General features: G+C 42.9%; 1 protein-coding gene across 1 annotated transcript in view; it reads right to left on the reverse strand.

The window, feature by feature from the left end:
- The window catches only part of NCKAP1L (NCK associated protein 1 like), a 38,979-nt gene extending 15,589 nt beyond the window's left edge, over window positions 1–23,390 (reverse strand). The window contains exons 1-22 of the mRNA XM_059185077.1: window positions 23,231–23,390; window positions 22,086–22,196; window positions 21,064–21,156; window positions 17,355–17,411; window positions 16,749–16,891; window positions 15,660–15,750; window positions 15,432–15,569; window positions 14,586–14,634; window positions 14,330–14,486; window positions 11,201–11,257; window positions 10,836–10,932; window positions 10,152–10,261; window positions 9,859–9,991; window positions 9,390–9,471; window positions 9,150–9,208; window positions 8,540–8,685; window positions 7,299–7,431; window positions 6,893–7,012; window positions 4,414–4,559; window positions 3,952–4,083; window positions 2,186–2,404; window positions 201–331 (exon numbers count right to left, since the gene is read on the reverse strand). Coding sequence (XP_059041060.1) covers window positions 201–331; window positions 2,186–2,404; window positions 3,952–4,083; window positions 4,414–4,559; window positions 6,893–7,012; window positions 7,299–7,431; window positions 8,540–8,685; window positions 9,150–9,208; window positions 9,390–9,471; window positions 9,859–9,991; window positions 10,152–10,261; window positions 10,836–10,932; window positions 11,201–11,257; window positions 14,330–14,486; window positions 14,586–14,634; window positions 15,432–15,569; window positions 15,660–15,750; window positions 16,749–16,891; window positions 17,355–17,411; window positions 21,064–21,156; window positions 22,086–22,196; window positions 23,231–23,332 — 2,506 coding nt within the window. The 5' untranslated portion in view covers window positions 23,333–23,390. The remainder of the gene's footprint in view (window positions 1–200; window positions 332–2,185; window positions 2,405–3,951; window positions 4,084–4,413; window positions 4,560–6,892; window positions 7,013–7,298; window positions 7,432–8,539; window positions 8,686–9,149; window positions 9,209–9,389; window positions 9,472–9,858; window positions 9,992–10,151; window positions 10,262–10,835; window positions 10,933–11,200; window positions 11,258–14,329; window positions 14,487–14,585; window positions 14,635–15,431; window positions 15,570–15,659; window positions 15,751–16,748; window positions 16,892–17,354; window positions 17,412–21,063; window positions 21,157–22,085; window positions 22,197–23,230) is intronic.
- Window positions 23,391–23,506: the final 116 nt, after the last annotated feature.

The following is a 23,506-nucleotide window of genomic DNA, read 5'->3' on the forward strand; positions in this document are numbered from 1 at the left end:
CCCCCAGGCCACTCCTCAATTCTGGGTCTCACTTAGAATTCTCTTTATTGTCCCTAACATGTAATCTCACAGAGATGCCGAGGAGCATACAGAATGAGCCTCTGGGAAGGTAGGAGAATTTAGATGAGTTCTGTAGGCTGAGGTCCTGTACTGAGGGGAAAGGCTCAGCTCCTTGCAAGGAGACCAGGCCCTGGACTCACCAGAGATGTCAGAGAACTCCTCTGCGCTGAAGTTCTGCTCCCCCTCTCTGGGAAGGCTGATGAAGGCCTGCATGGCTGGGGAGAGGATGATGGTCCCACTGCTCGCCTGTCGAAGCAGACTTTCTAGGTACCTACAAGATTGGCCAAGAAAACACACAAGATTAGCATTCAATCCTTTCTCCATTGCTCCCTACCACTGCCACTGGGCTCAGAAAGAGAAACTCTGCCAAAGGCTGGGGTGGGGAGAAGAGACTCAAAGAAGACAGTAAAACACTCTAATTATCACCCCAAGCTATTGGCTCAAAAACAACTGGCAGTAATGTAATTCTGCTTCTCCTCCAATCTACAGGGTATTTCACTGGGCTGTCAAATGTAACAGTGGGCACTCCCTCCCTCACCCCTGCTCTTTTTCCAACTGTTCTCACCCCTCACCCTTGGCCTTTCTCTGTCACGTAAGACAAGCCCAAACTGACAAGAAAAAAATTCCTACTAATTGGGGTCCTTTGAAACATACTTAGCCTCAACCTCCCCAGTAAGAACATTGGACCGATAACCTAGGATTCTGGAAGCAGATCCTAAGTCAGACCTCCCGCACAGACAGAAGCCTTGTGAACACTGGACATCCGGTCTCCAGATATTTCCCCCGACCTCCAGGCAAGCTGAAAAACCCTCCAGGGGCTCGGGGTCATGATCCCAGGGTACTGGGCTCGAGCTCCATATTGGCCTCCCTGCTTCTGCTTCTCCCTCTCCCACTCCCCCTGCTTGTGTTCCCTCTCTCACTGTGTCTCTCTCTGTCAAATAAATAAATAAAATCTTTAAAAGAAAAAAAAAAAAAAAAAAAGGAAAGGCCTCTAGCCATTGTCAGCAAAGGAGGGCACGGAACGCCACTCACCCAGCCACTGGCTCTGGGCCCAGGTCCTACAGAAGTCACAAGCTAACCACGGGTGGGCCAAACCCAGCCATCAAAGGTGAGTTTATTTTTTCTTTTAATTTGAATTTGTTGTCAAAATTTTGAAACTGGGAGATTTTACATTACAAATAAGATTTTATTGGGGCAGTGATCAGGTGGAAGTAGGGGGTGGCCACCTGCCAGTCTTTCCCCAGCTCAGGGGGTTATTAGCCACCAGGCTCCTGCTGAACTGATATTGGAATCAGAGCGCCACCCAGTGGCTTGGGGAGGTAGGACTCCAGCTCCTTTCCATCCTTAAAGCCTCAAACGAAATATTGCTAATTCCTACCTCCTCTCATTTTGGAGAGGAGGGTCCCTTCCTATTCAAAGCAATCTGTTAGACTTGACATGGTCATGACAGAGGTGAGGTAACAGTATTCTGGAGATACGGTGTTAGATAGTTTTCTGGGAAAGAAGCTGAACAAAAAGAGAAATAAAAGAACTTCAGAAAGAGGAAGAGAGAGCATTTGAAATTAAAACAGTGAGAATCCAGAAAAGGAAGATTAAGAACTGGAGCTTAAGAGGAAAAGGGTCAGGGGCGCCTGGGTGGCTCCGTCGGTTAAGCGTCCAGCTGTTGATTTCAGCTCAGGTCTTGATCTCAGGGTCATGCTCTCAGGTCAAGGGATCCAACACTGGATTGGGCCACATGTTCAATGGGGAGTCTGCTTGGGACCCTCTCCCTCTCCCTGAGTCCCTCCCCCCACTTGCACCAAAGTACTAGTGCACGTGCTCTCTCTCTCTCTCTCTTTCTCTCTCTGTCTGAAATAAATAAATAAATCTTACAAAAGAGTGGGGGAGGGAAAAGTTCAAATTTCTGCAGAGTAGATGAATGGATGTTACACGGAAGGTCCCCTGTGGACAGAAGGGGATCTGGGTTTGCCCTCCCGCTTATTGCTCTAGTCCTCAAGCAGAAAGAAGCCTATATTTGGGGGTCTGTGACCCTGGGAGCTAAAATGCCTGGACCGAGTTCTGACCATGTAATGAAAAAAGTCCTAACAAAGAGGTAAGGAGGTGGAAGAGGATAAGCAACACTGACCAATTTGTGTAGAGAGTGGTGATCGTCTGTTCCCCACAAGAATCCAATGGCTGTGTCTGCTGGAGGAGGGCATTGCGGATGACTCGGGAAACATCAACACCCACAAACTGGGCCAGTGTCTGTATGAAACTGATATATGCTTTGACTCCTGCCAGCAGCTCAGAAGGCCTTGCGATCTCCTGGGTCGTGGCATTGTAGCCCGCCAGCCACACAATGGCTCTGGGTGACAAAAATCATAATCACAGTCACAATATCAAACACAGTAACGGCACATTTCTACTGCTTCCAGGCACGGTGCTGTGATTTAACTACAAATAGGATCTCCTTTAAATCTCATAGCAACCCAATAAGGTAGGCACTTTTATCATTCCTGCTCTGCTCAAACCCTGCCCAGGTCCCCCCTCCCACTCAGAATAAAAGTCAAAGTGCTTACGATGACACAGAAACACCTACACAGTGTGCCACTCTCCCAACCTCTTTAACCTCACATACGACCCATTTGCCCCTGGCTGCTTCTGCTCCAGGTGTACTGGCCTCCCCTGTGTCCCTGGAACATTCCAGGTAAGCTCCCACCTCAGAGCCTTTGCACTGGCTAGTTCCTCTATCTAGAATGCTCTTTTCCCAGATCGTCACACACTTGGCTTCCTCACTTCCTTCAGGAGTTTACTCAAATGTCACTTTCTCAAGTGGGCCTTCCCTGGCAACTTGAGGGAATATACTACATATTTCAAAACAAAACATAGAAGACTAAGGGATTATTCAAAATAATTCTTCCACTCATTTCCCTAATTGCTAACTGAAGTGCTCAAATCCAGTATCAGAAATGTTTCTCCTACGTCACGGGGTAGTGAAAAGAGAGGCACAGTGGAAGGAAGGGAATCTATTTTATCAAAATCTATGTATGTCAGGAAATTTATACTCATTATGTATTACCTTTAATTCTATACCAATGCTCAATTACAAGGTAATTCTCATTATAAGGTAAATATCATTATCCTTATTTAAAAGGTTGGAAACTGGGACGCCTGGGTGGCTCAGTTGGTTAAGCAGCTGCCTTCGGCTCAGGTCATGATCCCGGCGTCCTGGGATCGAGTCCCACATCGGGCTCCTTGCTCAGCAGGGAGCCTGCTTCTCCCTCTGCTTCTGTCTGCCATTCTGTCTGCCTGTGCTCGCTCTCTCCCTCTCTTTCGCTGATAAATAAATAAAATCTTTAAAAAAAAAAATAAAAATAAAAGGTTGGAAACTAAGGCTCAAAAAGTCAGAATCCGGGGCACCTGGGTGGCTCAGTGGGTTAAGCCACTGCCTTCAACTCAGGTCATGATCTCAGGGTCCTGGGATCGAGTCCCGCATCGGGCTCTCTGCTCGACGGAGAGCCTGCTTCCTCCTCTCTCTCTATCTGCCTGCCTCTCTGCCTACTTGTGATCTTTCTCTGTCAAATAAATAAATTCTTTAAAAAAAAAGAAAAAGAAAAAAAAAGTCAGAATCCTTGCTCCAGTGTATTTCCCGAGGGTCAGGATGTCAACACAGGTCTGCTGACTGCAAAAACCCCTCTCACTCTACTAAGCCAGTGGTGATCAGTTCTGGTTGTCCCCCAAAACTGCCTGTAGAAAGTCTCAGACGCTTTTCGTTAGTTGGATTTTAATAAAGATAGTTGAGGCCTATGCCAGATCAGCCACATCAGAATGACCACCAAGATGAATCGAACAGAATCCAGCTTTCAGAATGATCCTACTAGGCCAGCATAGAAGACAAGGAAAGAATGGTACCTGTTGAGTCTGGCCTCCAGATGGCTGCTGAGATACTCAGAAGGGAAGATGGTATGTTCAAACACAGAGAAGCTGTGTACATGATTCATTGTCAGTGCCAATTCTGTCAAGTTTAAGTGTAGCTTGTCCATGCTGGGAAATTGAGAAAGTAAAATGAGCCTTGATTACCAATCAAAGGCCCGTCAAAATGAGCCTTGATGAGCGCCAGGGTCTGGCACTACCTGCTCATATCTGGGAAGGATATGTGACCCTCAGACCCTTTCATCTTCTAGGACTCCTAGACCAGTACACACCGATGCTGCCTTCAAAGGCAAAGGAGAAAATTCACATGTAAGTACTCTCCCCACTCTCTGTCGTTCCTCACCACCATTTCCACGTTCCCTTGCTATACGTCCTTCCCTCTTCCTTGCTCTCCCTTCTTTGAGGAGTGCCACCTTGGCCCTCAAGGGCCCAGATCCTCACTTGGTGACAATGCAGCGATTCTTCCGGTGACTCTCAGCTCCAGGCTTGTCCCTCTCAGGCTCTCCTTTCCTGGGGGTCTGCTTCTGCTTCACTGTTTTCTTATTCTTGGCCTTGCTGATGGTAGTAGCACAATGCTTAGGCAGGAGCTGTAGGAACAGGCACAAGTGAGTAGAGAAATGAGATTCCTTCCTAGAACTGTCAAGAAGCTCATCTAACAGGCCCTCCACTAAGCTCTCTTTTTTCATTTTCTGCCTTTCTCTTTCTTTGCTTCTAGCATCTCTTCCTCCAAGGGGGGCCCACTTGAACTGCACACTCTTCTTTCAGTTTTTCCTAAATATCCCTCATGGTTAGGGCTCAACGGCTCAAAATGGCAGTGTCTTTTATGGATCAGATCATCAAGTCCCTGCCCACATCCTGAGAAAGAGTCCTTCCTTATGAAAAAATTCAAGTAAAAGAATAGGATCTAAGAGCTCCACTCAACTGCACTTTCTTGAATCTTCCAACCTGAGGAGAGAGTTGTTTTTTGCTTGTATGGAATGACCATCTACATTTCCATATATTCCATCCCATGGAGTCAGCCACCCATTCTACCGCCGTTCTCCAGAGACTCAGAGCTCACAACATGACCTGAACTCTTTTTCCTTTTTTTTTTTTTTTTTTTAACAAAATAGCATATTTCTTGCTAGGTAGTTTTTTTTTTTTTTTTAAGATTTTATTTATTTATTTGACAGAGAAAGAGAGACCACAAGTAGGCAGAGAGGCAGGCAGAGAGAGGGGGGAAACAGGCTCCCTGCTGAGCAGAGAGCCCGATGCGGGGCTCAATCCCAGGACCCTGAGACCATGACCTGAGCCAAAGGCAGAGGCTTAACCTACTGAACCATCCAGGTGCCCCTCTTGCTGGATAGTTTAAACACCAATTCTGTATCCCTTCTCTCAACCAACCCAGTCAGCTGCACAGAAAACGTAAGACAGCATTATATATTCCAGTATCTTCTTCAAGGTAATCATCTTAGAACCCTCTCCATTTAACCCAATGCTGCTGAGCATGTGCAGAACATGTCTGGAAACTCCCCACTCAGGATTACTCTCAGAACAACATAAGAGCCATGAGAAAACTGGTTTTGTTACTTCACAGTCACACTAAAAGATGCGACACTAAAGATATGTCAACCCTGAAATGGTGCCAAAATATCTGCAGTCATTTCTGAATGTAGTAAAAGACATAACCCCATTAGTAATGGCAACATCACCAATTACTTATTGGAAACGATAATTACGGAGGGAGCAACACTCACTTGGTTGCAAAAGTTCTGGTGTTTGAGAAAACAATTACTCAATCATGTTTTCGTCATCCTTGATGGAGCACTGAGCAAATCTCTTTAAGTGTGTCCCTTGCATGTAGTAGGTATTCAAATTGAGTGATGAATATACTCATAATCTTACTTACTTGCCTATCTTCTTTGCATTCCTTATTTAAATTTCTTTCTAATATGTATTTGCATTCCTTTTTCCCTTAAATCAGGACATTCCCCCAAGGGCAGGGATTGTGTCACCTCCTTCTGGGGCCCATCCTAAAACCCAGCACAGAGTTTAGAGCCCAGTAAGTACCAAATAATATTGCAGCTAACATCTACTGAGAGCCGTGTACTAAATATTTAACATGCTCAACTTCATTTCATCTCTAGGATATCTCTATGAAGGAACTATTTTTATGCACATTTTACATATGAGAAGATGGAAAGGTTATGTAAGTAATAATATTAACTGTCCATATGTATACACAACACGCACGCACATGCACACACACATACACACACACACACATCCTGGCTCATCCTTCTCCCAAAGTTGCTACAAAACCTGACTCAAACCCAGGAAGGGTGGGTAGTCTAGGAAACCTAGAAGACTCCAGGGCAACAGCAGAAGAAGCTCCTCATTTTCAAATTTTCTGAGATTTAGATTGAGTTCAGCATGACCAGGTGCTATGTATGAGTCAGTCAAGGAAAGGGAGAGAGGGGAAAACAAGCAGATAAGGACCAGAAAGTAGTCCTGAGAATAAACACAGAGGAGGGGCCTGGAAATGTTCACAGGGCCCCAGATTAGGGTGCAGATGGACAGAAAGGGGAGACAAGATGTGATGTCAGGGGCCACTGTCCTAACTATGTGTACACAGAGCAGAGAGAGGAGAGGAACGAAGTCAGAACGTTAACTCATCTCCCAGAAGTCTTCAAATGAGAGCACAGATTTTGCTGGTGTGCAGCTGTTCAAATAAGAGTATTTTTTAGACACCTCTATCTAGTCCTGAGGGAGTAAAGGAGTAAAGACTGAAGGGTTACACCAAGAAAAGAAACCTGCCATAAACTCAAGTACACAAAAGCCCTAGCCCTACTTGGGAGACAGGGCTAGAGAACTTGGGTGTTTGAGAGGAAGACAAGGGAAACAGAGGGAAACTGAAATAGAGACAGAACTCTGAGCCTACCTGCTCACTCAGGTTTCGTTGTTCAGCACAGATCTCTAGGACGCAGTTGCTGGTCTGCTTGGCCAGCTCTTCCAGGAAGGAGTTGCAGTGATGAAGGCTGTGGTTCTTCAGGTGGGGGTACTTTGGGAAAAAGGAAGCAAGGAAGAAACTGTCATCACCAAAACAGCCACTTCTTCCTCATAATCTGCTCTGATCCCCTGGCCTGAGCTGCCACTCCTTCTACAGAAGAAGAAACTCAGACCCAGAGATAGGACACATTCTACATCAAGCTGAGATATTTAGGGACACATGTCACATACCTATGTGCCCTTCTTATGACCAAAACCAGCGTTTGGAATTATGTTTTGGGGAATAAGGTTGAGATGTGATTAGAGGAATGGTAGAGCTTGGAGTCCAGGGAACCCACCTCCTCTGGGCACATCTCATGTGTGCAGTGGACAAAATGAGCGCAAATCAGGGGGAAAGCAATGGCATAACGCAACATGGTAGGCTCCTCCAGGGTCATGGCAAACATCTTCTCAAAGGTGCGGAGATGGAAGCTGCAGAGAAAGGGGAAGGAGACTTAGAACCAGGGTTAGGTGCTGATCCCTTCCAGGCAGAAAGAATATTCATTCTTTCAGCAAATATTTACTGATCTTTACCCCTCCCTCCTTCATTTCCATACTCTTTTTTGTTTTTTCTAAGTGAGGTCTATGCCCAACATGGGACTTGAACTCATGAACCGGAGAACAAGTCATATGCTCTACTGACTGAGCCAGCCAGGTGCCCTACAATTTCCCTACTCTTAACATAGACAGGAAACCAAGAAACCTAACAGTTTTAGACCTTTATTCTGGACCCCATGGCAGTTTAGAGCGGATCTTCGCTCCCCTATACAAAATTTGCTATTCTTCCCTCAGAACCTCTGTACAATTTGGGCCATTCTTTATAATTTAGAAATCCTTCAGTAATATTAATCCACATCCCTCCCAAAAATTGCCCAATCAGGCTTCAGGAAACTTTCTCAGGTTAATTCGGTGATACTAATCTTTCCTCAACCCTATATCCTCTCAACGTCATGCACTCTTTATATACTTTCTTATGTTTGCAATTAATATGTTGATGTCCTTTTCACATTTGAGTGTTTATCTCCCCACCTACACGGAATGCAGAAAGCAGAGTCAACATATTGTGCTGCTTGTTTGATCTGCCAAAGGACACAGTTATGTACAACAGTGGGCACTTGATAAATGCTGAATGATACCTAGGAAGGCAAACTAAGTTTCATCCTCCAAAGGCCCTGTTCTGCAGCTCTCTCAATTATTTTCAGCTCTCTTTACTAAAATTCCACATTTTCCATGTCTCTTTTAAATCACAATGTCCCAAGAATAAAAAGAAGCTGAAGAAGTTTCCAAAGATAATAATGTGGGAAAAGCCACACTAATGAATTATCCCAAGTAATTATCCTGAAGAAAGCCAAAACAAAAAGAAGCCATCCTCAAATTCCTATCACTTAGTAGAAGCTGGAATGAGAGAGTTGGAGCATCTGTCTGTAAGGAGGCCCCAAAGATAAAAGGTTTTCCCATCTATAGGAAGGAACTGCTATTCTCCACAGAGGCCAGGGAAGAGATCAGGTCAAACGATAAAGAGCTTGGAGGAAGGACATACCAGAAAGTAGACAAGTCAGAAGTTTCCACCAGTATGTTCTCTACTGAGTCCAGCATTCGGGAGTGAAAGACAATGAGGTTCATCACCTTGGCTAAGTCAGCGTTCTCGTGCAGGTGCAAGGGAGCCTTAGCCACACTGGTATATGCCTATGGTTGGTGTTGGGAAAAGAATGAAGAAGAACAAGATCAATGAAAAGAACTGTCCACCTTGGAACTACAGTTTGGCTATGGTTTGTCCTGCCAATCAGCAGTTTTCTTTCTTTCTTTCTTTCTTTCTTTTTTTTTTTTTTTAGATTTTATTTGTTTATTTGAAATGGAGAGAGAGAGAGAGAGTGAAGGAGAGCATAAACAGGGTTAGTGGCAGGCAGAGGAAGAGGGAAAAGCAGGCTCCCCACTGAGCCGAGAGCCTGATGTAGGGCTTGATCCTGGGACCCTAAGATCATGACCCGAGCCAAACGCAGATGCTTAACCAACTGAGCCAAGGTGCCCTTCAACCAGCAGTTTTCAATGTTGAAACACTCTATACAGTAGAGATTAGGAAATAAAATAGAAGGGATTGTTGGGGAGGGAGAACTCTCAGAATGGAGAACCATTAGCAGGAATAGACCTACCTGTAGACGGAACCAGTCCAGCCTCAAACCAGAGAATTCAAATTTTTCTCCACTCTCAACTGCAAGAAAAACAGAAGTTCAAAAGAAAATAAGAAAACAGCACCCTATATCCAACTCCACAGAATGGTAGGTCCTTTTCAAAGTCATATTGTCCCATTCCCTGGCTTGGGATCAATATTTCTAGAACAATAGATGTTTGCTCTTATATAGACCTCTCCTCCTCCATGACCCTCCAGTTACCTTGTTTGAGATTCAGGGAGGAGAGAGTACTGACGAATGAGGACATTATAATGGACTCCTCCTCAGGACACACAGACAGGTTCTAAAAGAGAAGTTGGAGTTGCCATCAAGCAGGTAGAGTTTCCACCAGGATAGAATCAAGAACCAGAATTCTCACTCCGTGCATGAAGATACAAGAGCTGCTAAGCACCACAGAGAAAGAGCTAAGCAAGAGGCTTCCCTGTCTTGCTAAACCCAATTTCTCTTTATTTTTCTCTGCTATTTCTATGTAGCTTCATGTAGGAGGGGGAAAAAAAAGACTGCAGAGATTATTCGTGGTTTTTTTTTTCCTCTTTTACCAAATGTAGAGAAGAAAATTGGGCTTTTTGACACACAATCTACAGAGCATGAGACTCAGCCAGGGTGGCCCCCAAGGGGAAATGACTGGGCATCGCCCTGACCTTTCCAAAGTAGAGGCAACTGAACTTACTTGAATGATGTCACTCAGCACAAGAGCATCAAATCTAGCCAGGTACTGAAGGTGGTATTGCTGTATCACTTTGATGTGTCTTCGGACCAGAGCCCTGATCTCCTCCAACAGGAAAAGCAGTTCTGCAATGCTCCTACGAAGTCAAGGGTGAGAACAGGGAGATTAAGAGACTAGAAATATCAACTGAGACAAAGGCAATGCAGACACTGAGACCTCCCAGGTCATTTGATGTCTCCCTGTCCCTTTCCCTGGGCCATCTAAGGTCAAGATTCTTAACCATGTTGAGTACTAACGAGTCAGCATAGTCCTCAGGGGTCTTTGTCTTGGTGACGTTTTCTGTGTGGCGAACCAGCCAGGTTACCTCATCACGGATGAAGGACAGGGCCATGAAAACATAAAGGGCCTAAGGAGAGGACAGGGTCTATGAGAATTTTCAACCTGGAAAACAGATTTCAAAGCACAAAGAACTATCATGACAAAACATGGATGGATGGATACCATTGTGTAGCCAACCCCAGCAATAGTGTCCAATAATGAACACAGAGACCCGCAAAAAAAAACCCATAGGAAACAGAATCAGATATGGTCATATGTTGACATTAGCGCACAGCCGATTCTTTTTCATCCTATTAAATCTTAGAAATATTTACTAGGCATTTATGAGATTTAAAAAAAAAAAAAAGCAGCAAGCTGTGTCTTCAATTAGTTCATGTTCAAATAGAGGATAAGACAAGTACACAAATAGCTATGATATACTACCCCCTGATGGTGCCCCAAAAAGAGATTCAAGAACTTTTGGGGGACTCCCAGAAGATTCAAATGAATCAGCATATACATATACAAACAGATCACGAAAGCCTCAGAAATACAAAAACTCCTGAATGCCAAGTCATTCCACACTGCCACCCAACCCCCCCACACACAGAGAGACTTTTATCATTAGCTGTTATCCCCCAGTCAACATTTCTCTTTCTTGCCTTGGGACCCAGCAGTCCTGGCTCATCGGTTAACACACTCTCCAGCTCCTTCACGGCCATCCGCAGAAACTGGCGTCGTTGACAGTGGAACTGGCCACTAAGAAAAGAAAGTGGAAGCTAGAGACTAATGCCTCTCCCATCCTTAAAAATCTTCCTAAGGCATTTAGGAAGGGGGGTCAGGTAGGAAGAACGTTCAGTGCCACAGTTAGACTTCGTAAGAAAACATAAGAATCTGTGGGGCAGCAGCAAGTTCTTGGGTTGAAGCAATAAAGCTGTACAGAACCTGGGGGTGGCTTAAGTGAGAACAGAAGTCCAGAGAGATTCCTATTCCATCCCCTCTTGGAGGGCCCATTCCCCACCTTTACCTGTTCGCAATTACATGTTCCTTGCTTTCCTTGATGTCTGCCACTCTCTTGCCATACCTGAGGATTGACACAAACACAGCAGCGTGGGCCACACCACTGATTAGAAGCCTTGTCTCACCTTCCCAGTCCTGAGAGATTCCAAATCACAGCCTATGTAGGGCAAGCAAGGGCAGCCCTCACTGACAGGATCTGTGCAAACCCAGCTGCGCCCCCCCCCCCCCCCCGGCCCCTTGATAAGAGACTCACAGAGCTTAGAGATTATCCTGTTCTCTTCACTGTTTTGCAGATGAAGAAAATCACCTCTAGGAAAGAGAAATGACTTGCCAGGAGTTACACAGGGCTTTAGTGGCAAAGCTGGGACTGGACTTCTCGTCCCGTGCTCCTGCCTTATTGTCAGGCCAAAGTCCTCTTCCAGGTTTGAGGGAAATAAAAGAGGCCGAGCATAAATATGACATGGGCCCTGTCCTTAAGTAAGAACAGTTACTCCAGCTCTCTGCTGGGTCCCACCCATCTCCTCTTAGAATTTTCCTTTATCAGTGATCTCTTTGTCACTTTAAACTCTCTGTCTTGGCTGGTTGATCCTCTTCTTCCAACACAGGAGTTCAAATCCTCCCTCATCCTGAAAGACCCTCACTTGACCCCAACCATCTCCTGAACTTTCCCATTCTCCCACACTACCAAACTCCTCCAAAGAGATCCTTAAATGCTTTTTACTTCGTCACCCTTCACTGACCCCTGAATCCCACAAGGCCTTTGACACTAAAAAACTGCTCTCTTTAAAGTCCATGTGAACAGCTGAATCACTAAATGGCCTTTTCATTGTTCACTGTCTGTTATGTTTGACTCTCCTGACCATGTCTCTTTTTTCTCCTAGTGATCCATGCTCAAAACTCCCACATTACCTTAGGCTCTGTGTTTTCCCTATGTTCCTTCTATCTGTCTCCTCTTGTGGGCATCACTGTTGCCACTGCATTAGTCAAACATCATAACCTGTCTTTTCCCTTCTCCAAACAGCTCTCTATTGACCTTGGCACAGAATCAAAGAAATGTAGGGTTGGAAAGTATCTTAATTAAATCAGGATTCAACTCCGTGGCATTCCTGGGGGATATTTATTTCAACCTCTACATGGTATGATGGAAAGCAACAGGATTAAGAGTAAAAAAAATCTGGAGTTATTTCGTAATTCCATATTAACTGAGTGACATTAGATTGAGCTCCATTATCTCATCTACTAAATAAAATTTAATACTTATACCTGAATATAAGTAACATGAATATCAAATTAGATCATTTATGCCAAACAACTCCCTATGCTATGAATCTTAACATTTTAGTTGTTGTTCTTCAAACATGTCTTCCATTTCTTAAAAGCAATAATCATTAGAAAGTTTTATAGGTATGGGGGCACCTGGGTGGCTCAGTGGGTTAAGCTTCTGCCTTCGGCTCAGGTCATGATCTCAGGGTCCTGGGATCGAGCCCCGCATCGGGCTCTCTGCTCAGTGGGGAGCCTGCTTCCCCCTCTCTGCCTGCCTCTCTGCCTACTTGTCATCTGTCTCTCTCTCTCTCTGTCAAATAAATAAATAAAATCTTTAAAAAAAAAGTTTTATAGGTATGTAGATATGGATGCAGATACAAACCCAAAACCACTCCTGTAACTTCTAATTATTAATCCTACATTTACTCTCTCTTAACGATGAGAATGGTTTATTTAATGATTATACCATCTGTTGAGTGTATGAGGAATAAGTATTCTCACAGACTATAGATAATACATCTGTTTGGAAGGCAATTTGGTAGGAGCTATTAGAATTTGAAATATAACTGGGTGGCTCAGTAGGTTAAGTGTCTGACTTCAGCTCAGGTCATGATGTTGAGGTTCTGGATTGAGCCCCACACCAGACTCCCTGCTCAGCAGGGAGTCTGCTTGTCCCTCTGCCCCTCCTCCTGCTTACATGCTCTCTCTCTCTTTCAAATAAATGGAATATCTTTTAAAAAATAAAATAAAATAAAATTTGAAATATGCATACCCTTTACCCTAGCAATTCCACTTCTGAGAATCTACCTAATAGAAATGTTCACAAAGATACATGTCTAAGAATGTTCATTACAGAATTTTTTGTAACGATATTTTTAAAAAAGGAAACAGTCTCAACTATGTCACAAAGAAAGAACAGTGGAAACAGTTCAAATGTGCATCATAGGGGATTAGGTAAATAAATTATGCTTCAACCTCATAACAGAATACTATGCAACTGTTAAAAAGAATAAGATAATTGTCTACAGCCTGATATACACAGATACCCAAAATAGAGTAAGTGAAAAAAATCAAACTGCAGAATGTAAAACAGAGTGTGGATCCTCTGCTCTTTAAATATTGCTTCTATAAGGTTGAAAACACATGCACAGCTTTACATGTTTATATATACACAGAAGCATCTGAAGGACATATGCCAAACTATTCTGGGAGATGAGACTATAGACAACTTCCACTTTGTATTTTGTACATGTTTGAATTTTAGTTTACAACTGTAAAAAAACAATAAAAGTATTTGACCCCTTCCTCAATCCAACACCTCTTTCTCTTTATAGTTCCCTATTCTTCCTTATACAAACTTCTTCAAAGAGTTATTTGCTGGGCACCTGGGTGGCTCAGTGGGTTAAGCCGCTGCCTTCGGCTCGGGTCAGGATCTCAGGATCCTGGGATCAAGTCCCGCATAGGGCTCCCTGCTCAGCGGGGAGCTTGCTTCCCTTCCTCCCTCTCTGCCTGCCTCTCTGTCTACTTGTGATCTCTCTCTGTCAAATAAATAAATAAAATAAAATAAAATAAATAAATAAATAAGAGTTATTTGCTAAATTTGTTATCTCCCATTTGCTTCTAAACCTATCACAACCCAGCTTTCAGTACTCAACTTGAAGTCCGCCGGAGGGACACTAAGACCAACTTTATAGCCAGATCCAATGAACATTTTTCAGCCCTCTTTTTCTTTTTTTCTGACCTGTCAATGTTATGTAAGGTAAAAAACTGATCCTTCCTCCTAAGAATGCTTTCTTCCCTTAATTTCTGTCTTCCTTCTTCCCAAGACCCCTAAAAAATCTTAAAATAAGATTAGTTGGCTCCCACATCTCACCCTTTCCAGCTGCTAAACAAGTCTTCGGTGACCTTGTGCACCTGGAGCACGTCCTCCCGGATGAGGGTGATGTACAGGGAGCCCTGTAGGCACAGCTTCCACAGCTTCTGGCACTGGCTGTTGGAGTTGAGGCAGCCATTACAAAGAAGAAACCCAACTGCAGGTGGGTAGAACAGTGCAGAGGAAGACTTTTAGAATTTTCTATCCATGTAATGTGCTGCTACAATTGATTCCCAACTCATCCCATAAAACTTACTGATAATCCAGCGCTCCATTACTTCCACAGACAGGTACTCACAGGCCATCTATGAGAAGAGAGGCAGAGATGGTCAAGCCATTATTGAACTCGGTCTTCCCCTAAAGACTGAGGCTGTCAAGATAAGGGCGTCAAACTAAATTTAAGTACCAAAACCAACTTTTATTTTACCAGCCTGGATCAGGGTACTTTGATAAGCCAAAAGCTGGGGAACCTCCCAATAATGGAAGTGAGGCAACCAGAAGCAAAAACAAATACAGTTGAGAAAAAGAAAAGAGGAGGTTGGGCTGGAAGTCAGGACAAATAAAAGGTTTAACATAACTTCTCTTCAACAGTTCATAAAAGCAATACTCAAAACGTTCACATGATTTCTCCCTCTTATGGATTCTTTTACCACTTCAAGTAGAAATCACTCATTTGACATTTCTCATTCATCTTGTACCATCCCTTGTCTTTTTATGACTGTATGGAATATGTTCCCCTACAAGACACTAAGTTCTTTAAGCACGGCTGTTGGGCCCATAGTAATTGAACAAAACTATGTGTTAATTGATGTTCAAGTTCCTGCTAGGCTGAATAGTGTCTAATGACTCACTTTCATCTACCCATTCACTCTATGATTAGGTATTAAATTCTTTCTATGGGCAAGCACACACTAATCCCTGTCCAAACAAAAGCTCCAACCCAACCATGAGTTTTAGCTACAAGAGGTGATCAACTTAGATACACATCCTAGAAGAGGTTTAAAGCACTCTTAGAGGTGATATTTCCTGAAAGAAGCACCCTCTACAGAGATGGCCTTGGCAAAAAGAATGCCATCCCTGACAAGAGGAGAAGGGAACCTACCGTGTCTGAATTAGCAGGGTTGATCATGGCCGGGGGAGTGCTGATAAGACTCAGAAGCTGGGCACTGCGCCATTGCTCAGCCCCCTGGCTCCTCCGGACAAAAAGGAAATGCAAAGAGAGGAGGGCTTCACTCACAGCCTGTGGGGAGAAACAAATGAATCCTTAGTGTCAATGATGAGGACGATATACTTCCACCGGAGGAATTCCCCACTCTCTTAGGGAACTTGCCTTTGTGTGAGGCCCAAACTCCTCTGTCAGCTTCTTCAGAGGTTGGTCATACTCTAAGACCATCTGCCCCAGACGGGCAAAACTGGGGTCACTGGAAGAAAGCATAGGAAAGAAGAGTTACAGGTCTCCTTTAACCATGATATAAACTCTCGTGTTTGCATGTAGGATAAAGATGCATACCTGGGCTAACATTCCCCTCTACCTCCAAAGATATATATACTGAACTGTGAATTACATACATAGATAACCCATTCCAGGCCCAGGTGCATTAAGCTATTCGAAAGAACTATATAATTTGGGACAGGTCCTTGAAAGTTTCTTATAAGCACCCAAAATGGTGTTGAACATAGGATAGATACTCTATAAATTCATGTTGATTAGTTGTAATTCAAGTGATATGCCTAGACCCAAATTTGTATGCAACCCCAAAAGATATATATTTATTCAAGCTAATGGGTAAGGCATGTGCCTAGGTATTCATGTAGACAAATAGGAATACACATCATACATAGAACAATGTGTCACAGCCTCCTCTGATCCCTCTAGTTTTCATTTTTTCAGCCCTCAAGTACTTTTATTTGCACTAATGGAGGGGCACAGAATTTCAGATAATCCAAAATCCATTTATACTTGGCTTCAAATGTATTATCATATATTACTTACCTCTAATGGCCTTACCTTGCTGATATTATTCCTACCAATACTAAAAACAAAAAACAAAACAACAAAAAAACAACGTTCATTTCCTTTTGCAATAACCTGAAAAGCATGGTGGAAGCCAGACCAGGATTAAAAACTGATCAGAGACAATGCAAATTGGATAATCCACTAACAGATATTCAAGAGTTAACTATATGTAAACAGGCAGTACACTTGTTGAAGTATGCCATTAAAAGTATTTTTTTTGTGGGGGGGGGTGGTTTTTGTTTGTTTTTTTGGTTTTTTTTTTTTTTTTTTTTTTTTTGGCCTGGGTCATTACGTAGATTACAGGTTCTCAAATGAGAAAACATGGCTTCTATTTCCTTTATATCCTTGTACCTCATACCACCATGTACGAGATTCTTCATCTCCTGTACCCCCTTCACTCACCTGTGCCCATGCAGCATCTCGTGGGCACAGTTGTACATGCCAATGAGGACTCGGCGGTCTTCAATCCGTGACAGAAGTAAAATAACTGAGGTGTAAGTCACAATCAAGTCCAGGTAACTCCGAGTGAAGTCAAAGTTGAGATTCTACAAGGAAAATACATAGGAACCCAAGAACAGCAATGCCAATTAATCCCTAATTCGCCAACCATTCCAGAGAGTGCCAAAGAGACTCTGAGAGGGTCTCTTTAGAAGGAAGACTGGCAGGATGAGAAGGAGAAAATCAGAACAATAGTCAAGGGTTAAAAGTGAGCTCAAGACACAAAAAGGCCAGGAGATATGGTAGCATTTGGAGGTTAGAAGAAGGGCAATAAGAATATTTTTGTCATTTTTATATTAAATCATATGGCTGATTTACTTAATATACACAAATATACTTTAGCTTTAACACTTGATATAAAAGAATTACAATCCTAGTATGAATAATACAGTATATTAAATTATAATCCTGAAGGAATAGCCATTCCTCCAGTCCCTTCCCAACCCACACTGTCCCAACCAAGACCTTTTCTATGGCTCTGAGGATAGGAGAGAATTAAAAGAATCTTACAATATCAAAATGGCACTGGCAGGCATCAATGGTGTTGAGAAGTTCATATACATGATCCTGGGGGTAGAATTGGAGAAGAGAATGAATAAAGAATAAAGAGAGGATGACTTGTAATACTAGAATTTTAAGGGAAAGTTTCTTCCCTTATATAGGTCCTAAACAGCCACCAAATAACATAAGGAAGCATTGCTGAATAGAAGGAGCTCCTTCTCAGAAAGCCAGCAGTAGACCCCTATCAAACTTACCCTACCAAATGCTCATGTTTCCACAGGCACAGTTCATCAATAGATTATGGACACTCTGACTTTATCATCCCAATGTCCCCTTCCTCCACAAAAGAGGATTACAAAATGAAGATCATCTGATAGGCTCTTTTATTTAAATTCAGTTAATTAACATACAGTGTATTCTTAGTCTCAGAGGTAGAGATCAGTGATTCATCAGTTGTATATAACACCCAGTGCTCATTACATCACAAGCCCTCCTTAAAGTTCATCACCTGGTTCCCCATCCTCCCACGCTTCTCCCCTCCAGCAACCCTCAGTTTGTTTCCTATGGTTAAGAGTCACATATGGTTTGTCTCCCACCCTGATTTCATCTTGCTTTATTTTTCCATCCCTTCCTCTATGCTCCTCTGTTTTGTTTCTTAAATTCCACACATGAGTGAAATCTTTGATAACTGTCTTTCTCTGATGGACTTATTTCACTTAACATAATACCCTCTAGTTCCATCCACATTGTTGCAAGTGGCAAGATTTCATTTTTTTGGTGGCTGCAAAATATTCCACCATTCATTTGTATACATATATATATATACTTTCTTTATCCATTCACCTGTCAATGGACATCTGGGTTCTTTCCATAGTTTGGCTACTGTGGACATTGCTGCTATAAACATTGGGGTGCAGGAGTCCCTTCAGATCACTACATTTATATCTTTGGGGCAAATGCCTAGTAGTGCAATTGCTGGGTCATAGGGTAGCTCTATTTTTTACTTTTTGAGGAACCTCCACACTACTTTCCAGAGTGGCTGCACCAGCTTCATTCCTACCAGCCGGGTAAGAGGGTTCCCGTTTCTCCCCATTCTCTGATAGGCTCTTTCTAAGATACCAGAAATCAGACCCAGTTTTTTCTTGGATTCCATCTCCTATTCTCATTAATCATTAACAAATGGAACTACTACCCAATTCTCTATATGTTTCTATTTATAGACCACCTACTATATGCTAAGTACTTAATAGGTAATTTATTCTTACGCATGATCACAAACTAGTGAGGGATAGTATCAGAATTAGAACATGGAGCCCATGATCTTCCCTCTATACTACATGACTTCTGAACCTGTCTAGCTCTATGTGGCCTCAATTACTAGGAGGGCCTTTCTGCAACTTCTTGCAGCTCAATTCCCACAAGTTAATGTTAATGGAATTAACATTTGTTGGCCTCTAACCTTATTATATGCTCGATACTGAGCTAGATGTTTTCCATGCATTATCTCATTTAATTCTCACAAATACCTCACATAGTAAATCTTAATCCAATTTACAAAGAAACTGAGATTCAAAGAGTTTCTTGTCTAAGATCATATACCTGGTAAGTGTTTTGTTTTGTTTTGTTTTGTTTTGTTTTTTCAAGATTTTACTTATTTATTTGACAGAGAAAAAGAGAGAACAAGCAGCAGGAACAGCACACAGAGGGAGAGGGAAAGGCAGGCTCCCTCAGCAGGGAGCCCAACACAGAGCTTGATCCCAGGACCCCGGGATCATGACTTGAGCTGAAGGCAAAGGCTTAACCTACTGAGCCACCCAGGCACCCCCTAGTAAGTATTAAAGCTAAAATTCAAAACCGGGTCTATCTGATAATTAGAGCCTATCTACTTTACAGTGCACAACATCTCAGTGTCTCTATTATCCCTCTTGCCCTAAATGAGCCATACCATACACCTTGGCCTCAGAACTTTACCAATGCAACAGTGTCCTGAAATCCCCTCTGGACTCCAGCTTTTCTTAGTGAGAGACTTCTTCATATGAATCCAGCCTTCTTTCAACCACCCCCACCAATGCCTACCTTCTTCCTAACCACTACTCTCAATTCCAAGATTAATAACCTCTGAACTGGGGTACATGGGTGGCTCAGTGAGTTAAGCCTTTGCCTTTGGTTCAGGTCATGGTCTCAGGGTCTGGAATCGACCCCCACATCAGGCTCTCTGCTCAGCGGGGAGTTTGCTTCCCCCTCTCTCTCTGCCTACTTGTGATCTCTCTCTCTCTACCTACTTGTGATCTCTCTCTCTCTCTGTCAAATAAATAAATAAATAAATAACTTCTGACCTGAACTTCCTTCAGGTTTTACAGTTTTCTGTGGCCCCACTTCTCTTTTCATTATGTGTTGAGTGGCTTGGATTAGCCCCCTCAGGTAGATATAGGGCATCCAAAGCAGGGTTCCATACTCTTGCATCATTGAAGAAATACTATGATACCATCACAAACTTGGATTGCTCAAATGGCTAAAATTTATGTCATTTCTTTTTTTTTTAAAAGATTTTATTCATTTATTTGACAGAGAGAAATCACAAGTAGATGGAGAGGCAGGCAGAGAGAGAGAGAGAGAAGCAGGCTCCCTGCTGAGCAGAGAGCCCGATGTAGGACTCGATCCCAGGACCCTGAGATCATGACCTGAGCCGAAGGCAGCGGCTTAACCCACTGAGCCACCCAGGCGCCCCTGTGTCATTTCTTAAATGCAGAAATAATACATGCTCACAGAAAAATTAGAAAATACAAACGGGCATAATTTTAATTAATGTTTAAAACCATTCAAAATTCCATCAATTAGAAGTTCAAATTTCTTTATATGCATGTTTATCCAGGTAAATATACATATTAGGGACATCTTATGTCTTACTGTATTATAATTTGCTTTTACATTAAAGAACATATGAAGAATAAAAAACGAATATACAAAGAACATTTTTCTATGCCAATTGACATAAATATATATTATCATCTTTCACAGCTGTATATTCATTTGTAGGCATATACTCTATATATTGGATACATCAATTATCAACTTGTCATTTTTTTTAAGATTTATTTATTAGTGAGAGAGAGATAATGTGTGTGTGCGTATGCATGCATGCACATGTACAAGTGCGGGGAGGGGCAGAGGGAGAGAATTCCCAAGCTGACTCCCTACTGAACCAAAGCCATACTCAATCCCAGGGCCCATGAGATCAAGACCTGAGCCAAAATCAAGAGTCAGAAGCCCAACCGACGATGCTACCCAGGTACCCCTCAACTTGTCCCTATTGTAACGTAGCAGAATACATTCTTTTTTTAAAGAGTATATTCTTTTACATATCTTTGCACTTCTGATTGTTTCTCTAAAAATAATTTCTAGAAAAAAAAGAATTTCTAGAAGTAAAATTAGTAAATCAAAAGTATGTTTTGGGGCACCTAGGTGGCTCAGTGGGTTAAGCCTCTGCCTTTGGTTCAGGTCATGATCTCCGGGTCCTGGGATCGAGCCCCACACTGGGCTCTCTGCTCAGCAGGGAGCCTGCTTGCCTCCCTCTCTCTGCCTGCCTCTCTGCCTACTTGTGATCACTCTCTGTCAAATAAATAAATAAAATCTTAATAAAAAAATGAACATTTACTAAAGAAGGAGTAACCTCTGAAGGATAATGCCTACGCTGGGGACCTGGAGTGGTAGAGCTCACCCGAAATTCCATGACATCCACAAATGACTGGTAGTAGTTGGTAAGGAATCTAATTATCTCAGCTTTTTCCCGATGTACTGGTCCTAAATGTTGCTGAGAGAAACACAAAACAAAAATTTTAAAACACAAAATAAGACAATTGATCAAAGTAACCCAAGAAGAATAGGAGTTATACCTAAAACACTTTTTAAAAAAGATTTTATTTATTTGTTCGACAGAAAGAGAGAGAGCACAAGCAGGGGAAATGGCAGAAGGAGAGGGAGAAGCAGACTCCCTGCTGAGCAGGGAGCCTGATTCAGGGCTCAATCCCAAGATCCAGAATCGAGACCTGAGCGAAAGGCAGATGCTCAATCGACTGAGCCACCAAGGCGTCCCTACAGAAAGCGTCTTGAAGAGGCTTGAAGTACACTGACAGACAAAGTTGGAAAATATCCGATGCTCTGAAGGTTTTGAACAGGGGAGGTTCTCTAGAAAGAATGATGCATGTGATCCTGACTAGATACAGAGTGCTAAAAGAGAGGAAATTTCAAGGTCCCTTTTAGTCAAAGAGGCTTACCATTTATATTAAAGTCAAAAGAGGCAGAGTGAGAAAATGCTACAGGTACAATGATAAGAAATCTAGAGCTTTTAGTAAGGGAGAAGTAAGGGATATTTCAAGAGAGGCATAACTTTAAGGTAATTAGCAAAGAAACACTGAGCTGGAAAGAGAAACAGCAGAAAATATATGCACCCTGCTGGGTTGATCAAACTGTCTTCTTCTATAAGAACAGAGTGTTCTCATGAAGCTTGCAATGGAGAAAGGGGAAATGCTTTGCTCTAGCTTACCCTGCAAGGATCCCAACTTATCTCAGAATTCTCAAGACTACAAGAACCTGAAGCTCTGTGACTGAGCCCAAGAAAACTGAAAGAAGGCTACTCCATCCCTTGCCAACTTCTAAGAAAGGCAGTCAAAAGAGGCAAGTTTAAGCCACCCAAGTGTAGAGTTATTTCAGAGAAAGGGACAGGGGGAACCAGGTTCTCACCGTGCTGTTTCGGACATCTATGTTGGGAAATTTCTTGTTGATATACTTGAGAGAAGATTCCATGGACTTTTCCAGTAAGAAAGGTGGCTTGGATTTGGGGTCTGAACAAGTCTGTACCAATAAAACACACCATATTTTTACTCTTTCTCCCTCCCCTCCAAACATACTTCTTCCTGATGCATTCATTTTCACACAGTCTTTCTTATAGAAAGAGAATCTGGGAATTCATTACAAAAGCATAACAGTAGAGGAGAAACAAGTGTCAGGGCATGAAGCCAACTATCAGTAGAGCTAAATAACCTGGGTATCTTGTCTTACCAAGAGGAGTTCAGTGTCTGCTCGGCCCCAGTGCTAAGAGGAAACTCTCTCCCCGCCCCCCAGCTAAAGCCGGAAGGAGTGAGAAAAGCAGCTGCTTGGGAGTTAGACTTCATGGGTGAATGTGTCACAATGTCCATATGTAAGTGTCTCATCCCAAATGGCATTTGTGGGGGACGTTGTGTCACAGAAACCAAGTTCCTGGTGATTTTTATTACAAAATGCATGAAAGTTCCCTCTCTCTATTTTCTCTTCCAGAAACTGCCTGTTCTTGCCCATCTTTATCTCTTTACTTCCCTAGGCCAGTCCCTTGCCCCCTAGCCTGATCCTGTCCCCAGCATCTCTCAATTCCAGAATTCCTATCCTAAGCACACACACACACTACAGCATGAACTCTCAGACACTGTGTACCTCAGAAGGCACCAACCCATATTTTATTGAAATATTGTATCTATTTTTTCCTTGTAGGAAAGTCCATGGAAAAGTTTTTGCCATAGAACAACTTTGGATATCTTCAGAGTATGGGGGATCAGCAATAAACAATGAGACCCAGACTTCTAGACCCCAAACATTTATTAAGTGACTCAGAACAAAATTATTTCCTATCCCCGTATACCCAGCAGAAAACAGACTCTCACTGGGGCAAGAATTATACCTAGAAAAAGCCTCCCTTCCGCCTCATAGGCTGGCCTACATAATCCAAGTGACTGAAAGCCAGTTAAACCAGTGGGGAAAGAAGACGGTGTCTAACCCCTGGAACTGCCGGCCCCAGAGTCCCCTGCCCTACTATTGCTGGAATAAATGGCACTAGTCCAGTTGCTCATGCTTACCTTCTTGATGTTATACATGCGGATGAGAACCCCCTGACCTCGATCATTCAGGATAGTGAGCTTCTCGGCTAATTTATGCTGGTAGGCAGAGGTCAAAGACATGATGGCCTCCGAGAGAGAGGAGTATCCAGACAGCAATGTCGAATCTCCCCAAACACTTTCAGCTTGGGTGGTGACACCCCCTGGGCGGAGGGACACAGCCTGGTTGGTGCGCTGGTCTTCCTGTTGCCTCTACAATTGGCTCATGGGTAAAAGCAGTCATTACAGCTCACAGAC

This window comes from Mustela lutreola, chromosome 8 (assembly GCF_030435805.1).
Source record: "Mustela lutreola isolate mMusLut2 chromosome 8, mMusLut2.pri, whole genome shotgun sequence".
Classification (NCBI taxonomy): Eukaryota; Metazoa; Chordata; class Mammalia; order Carnivora; family Mustelidae; genus Mustela; species Mustela lutreola.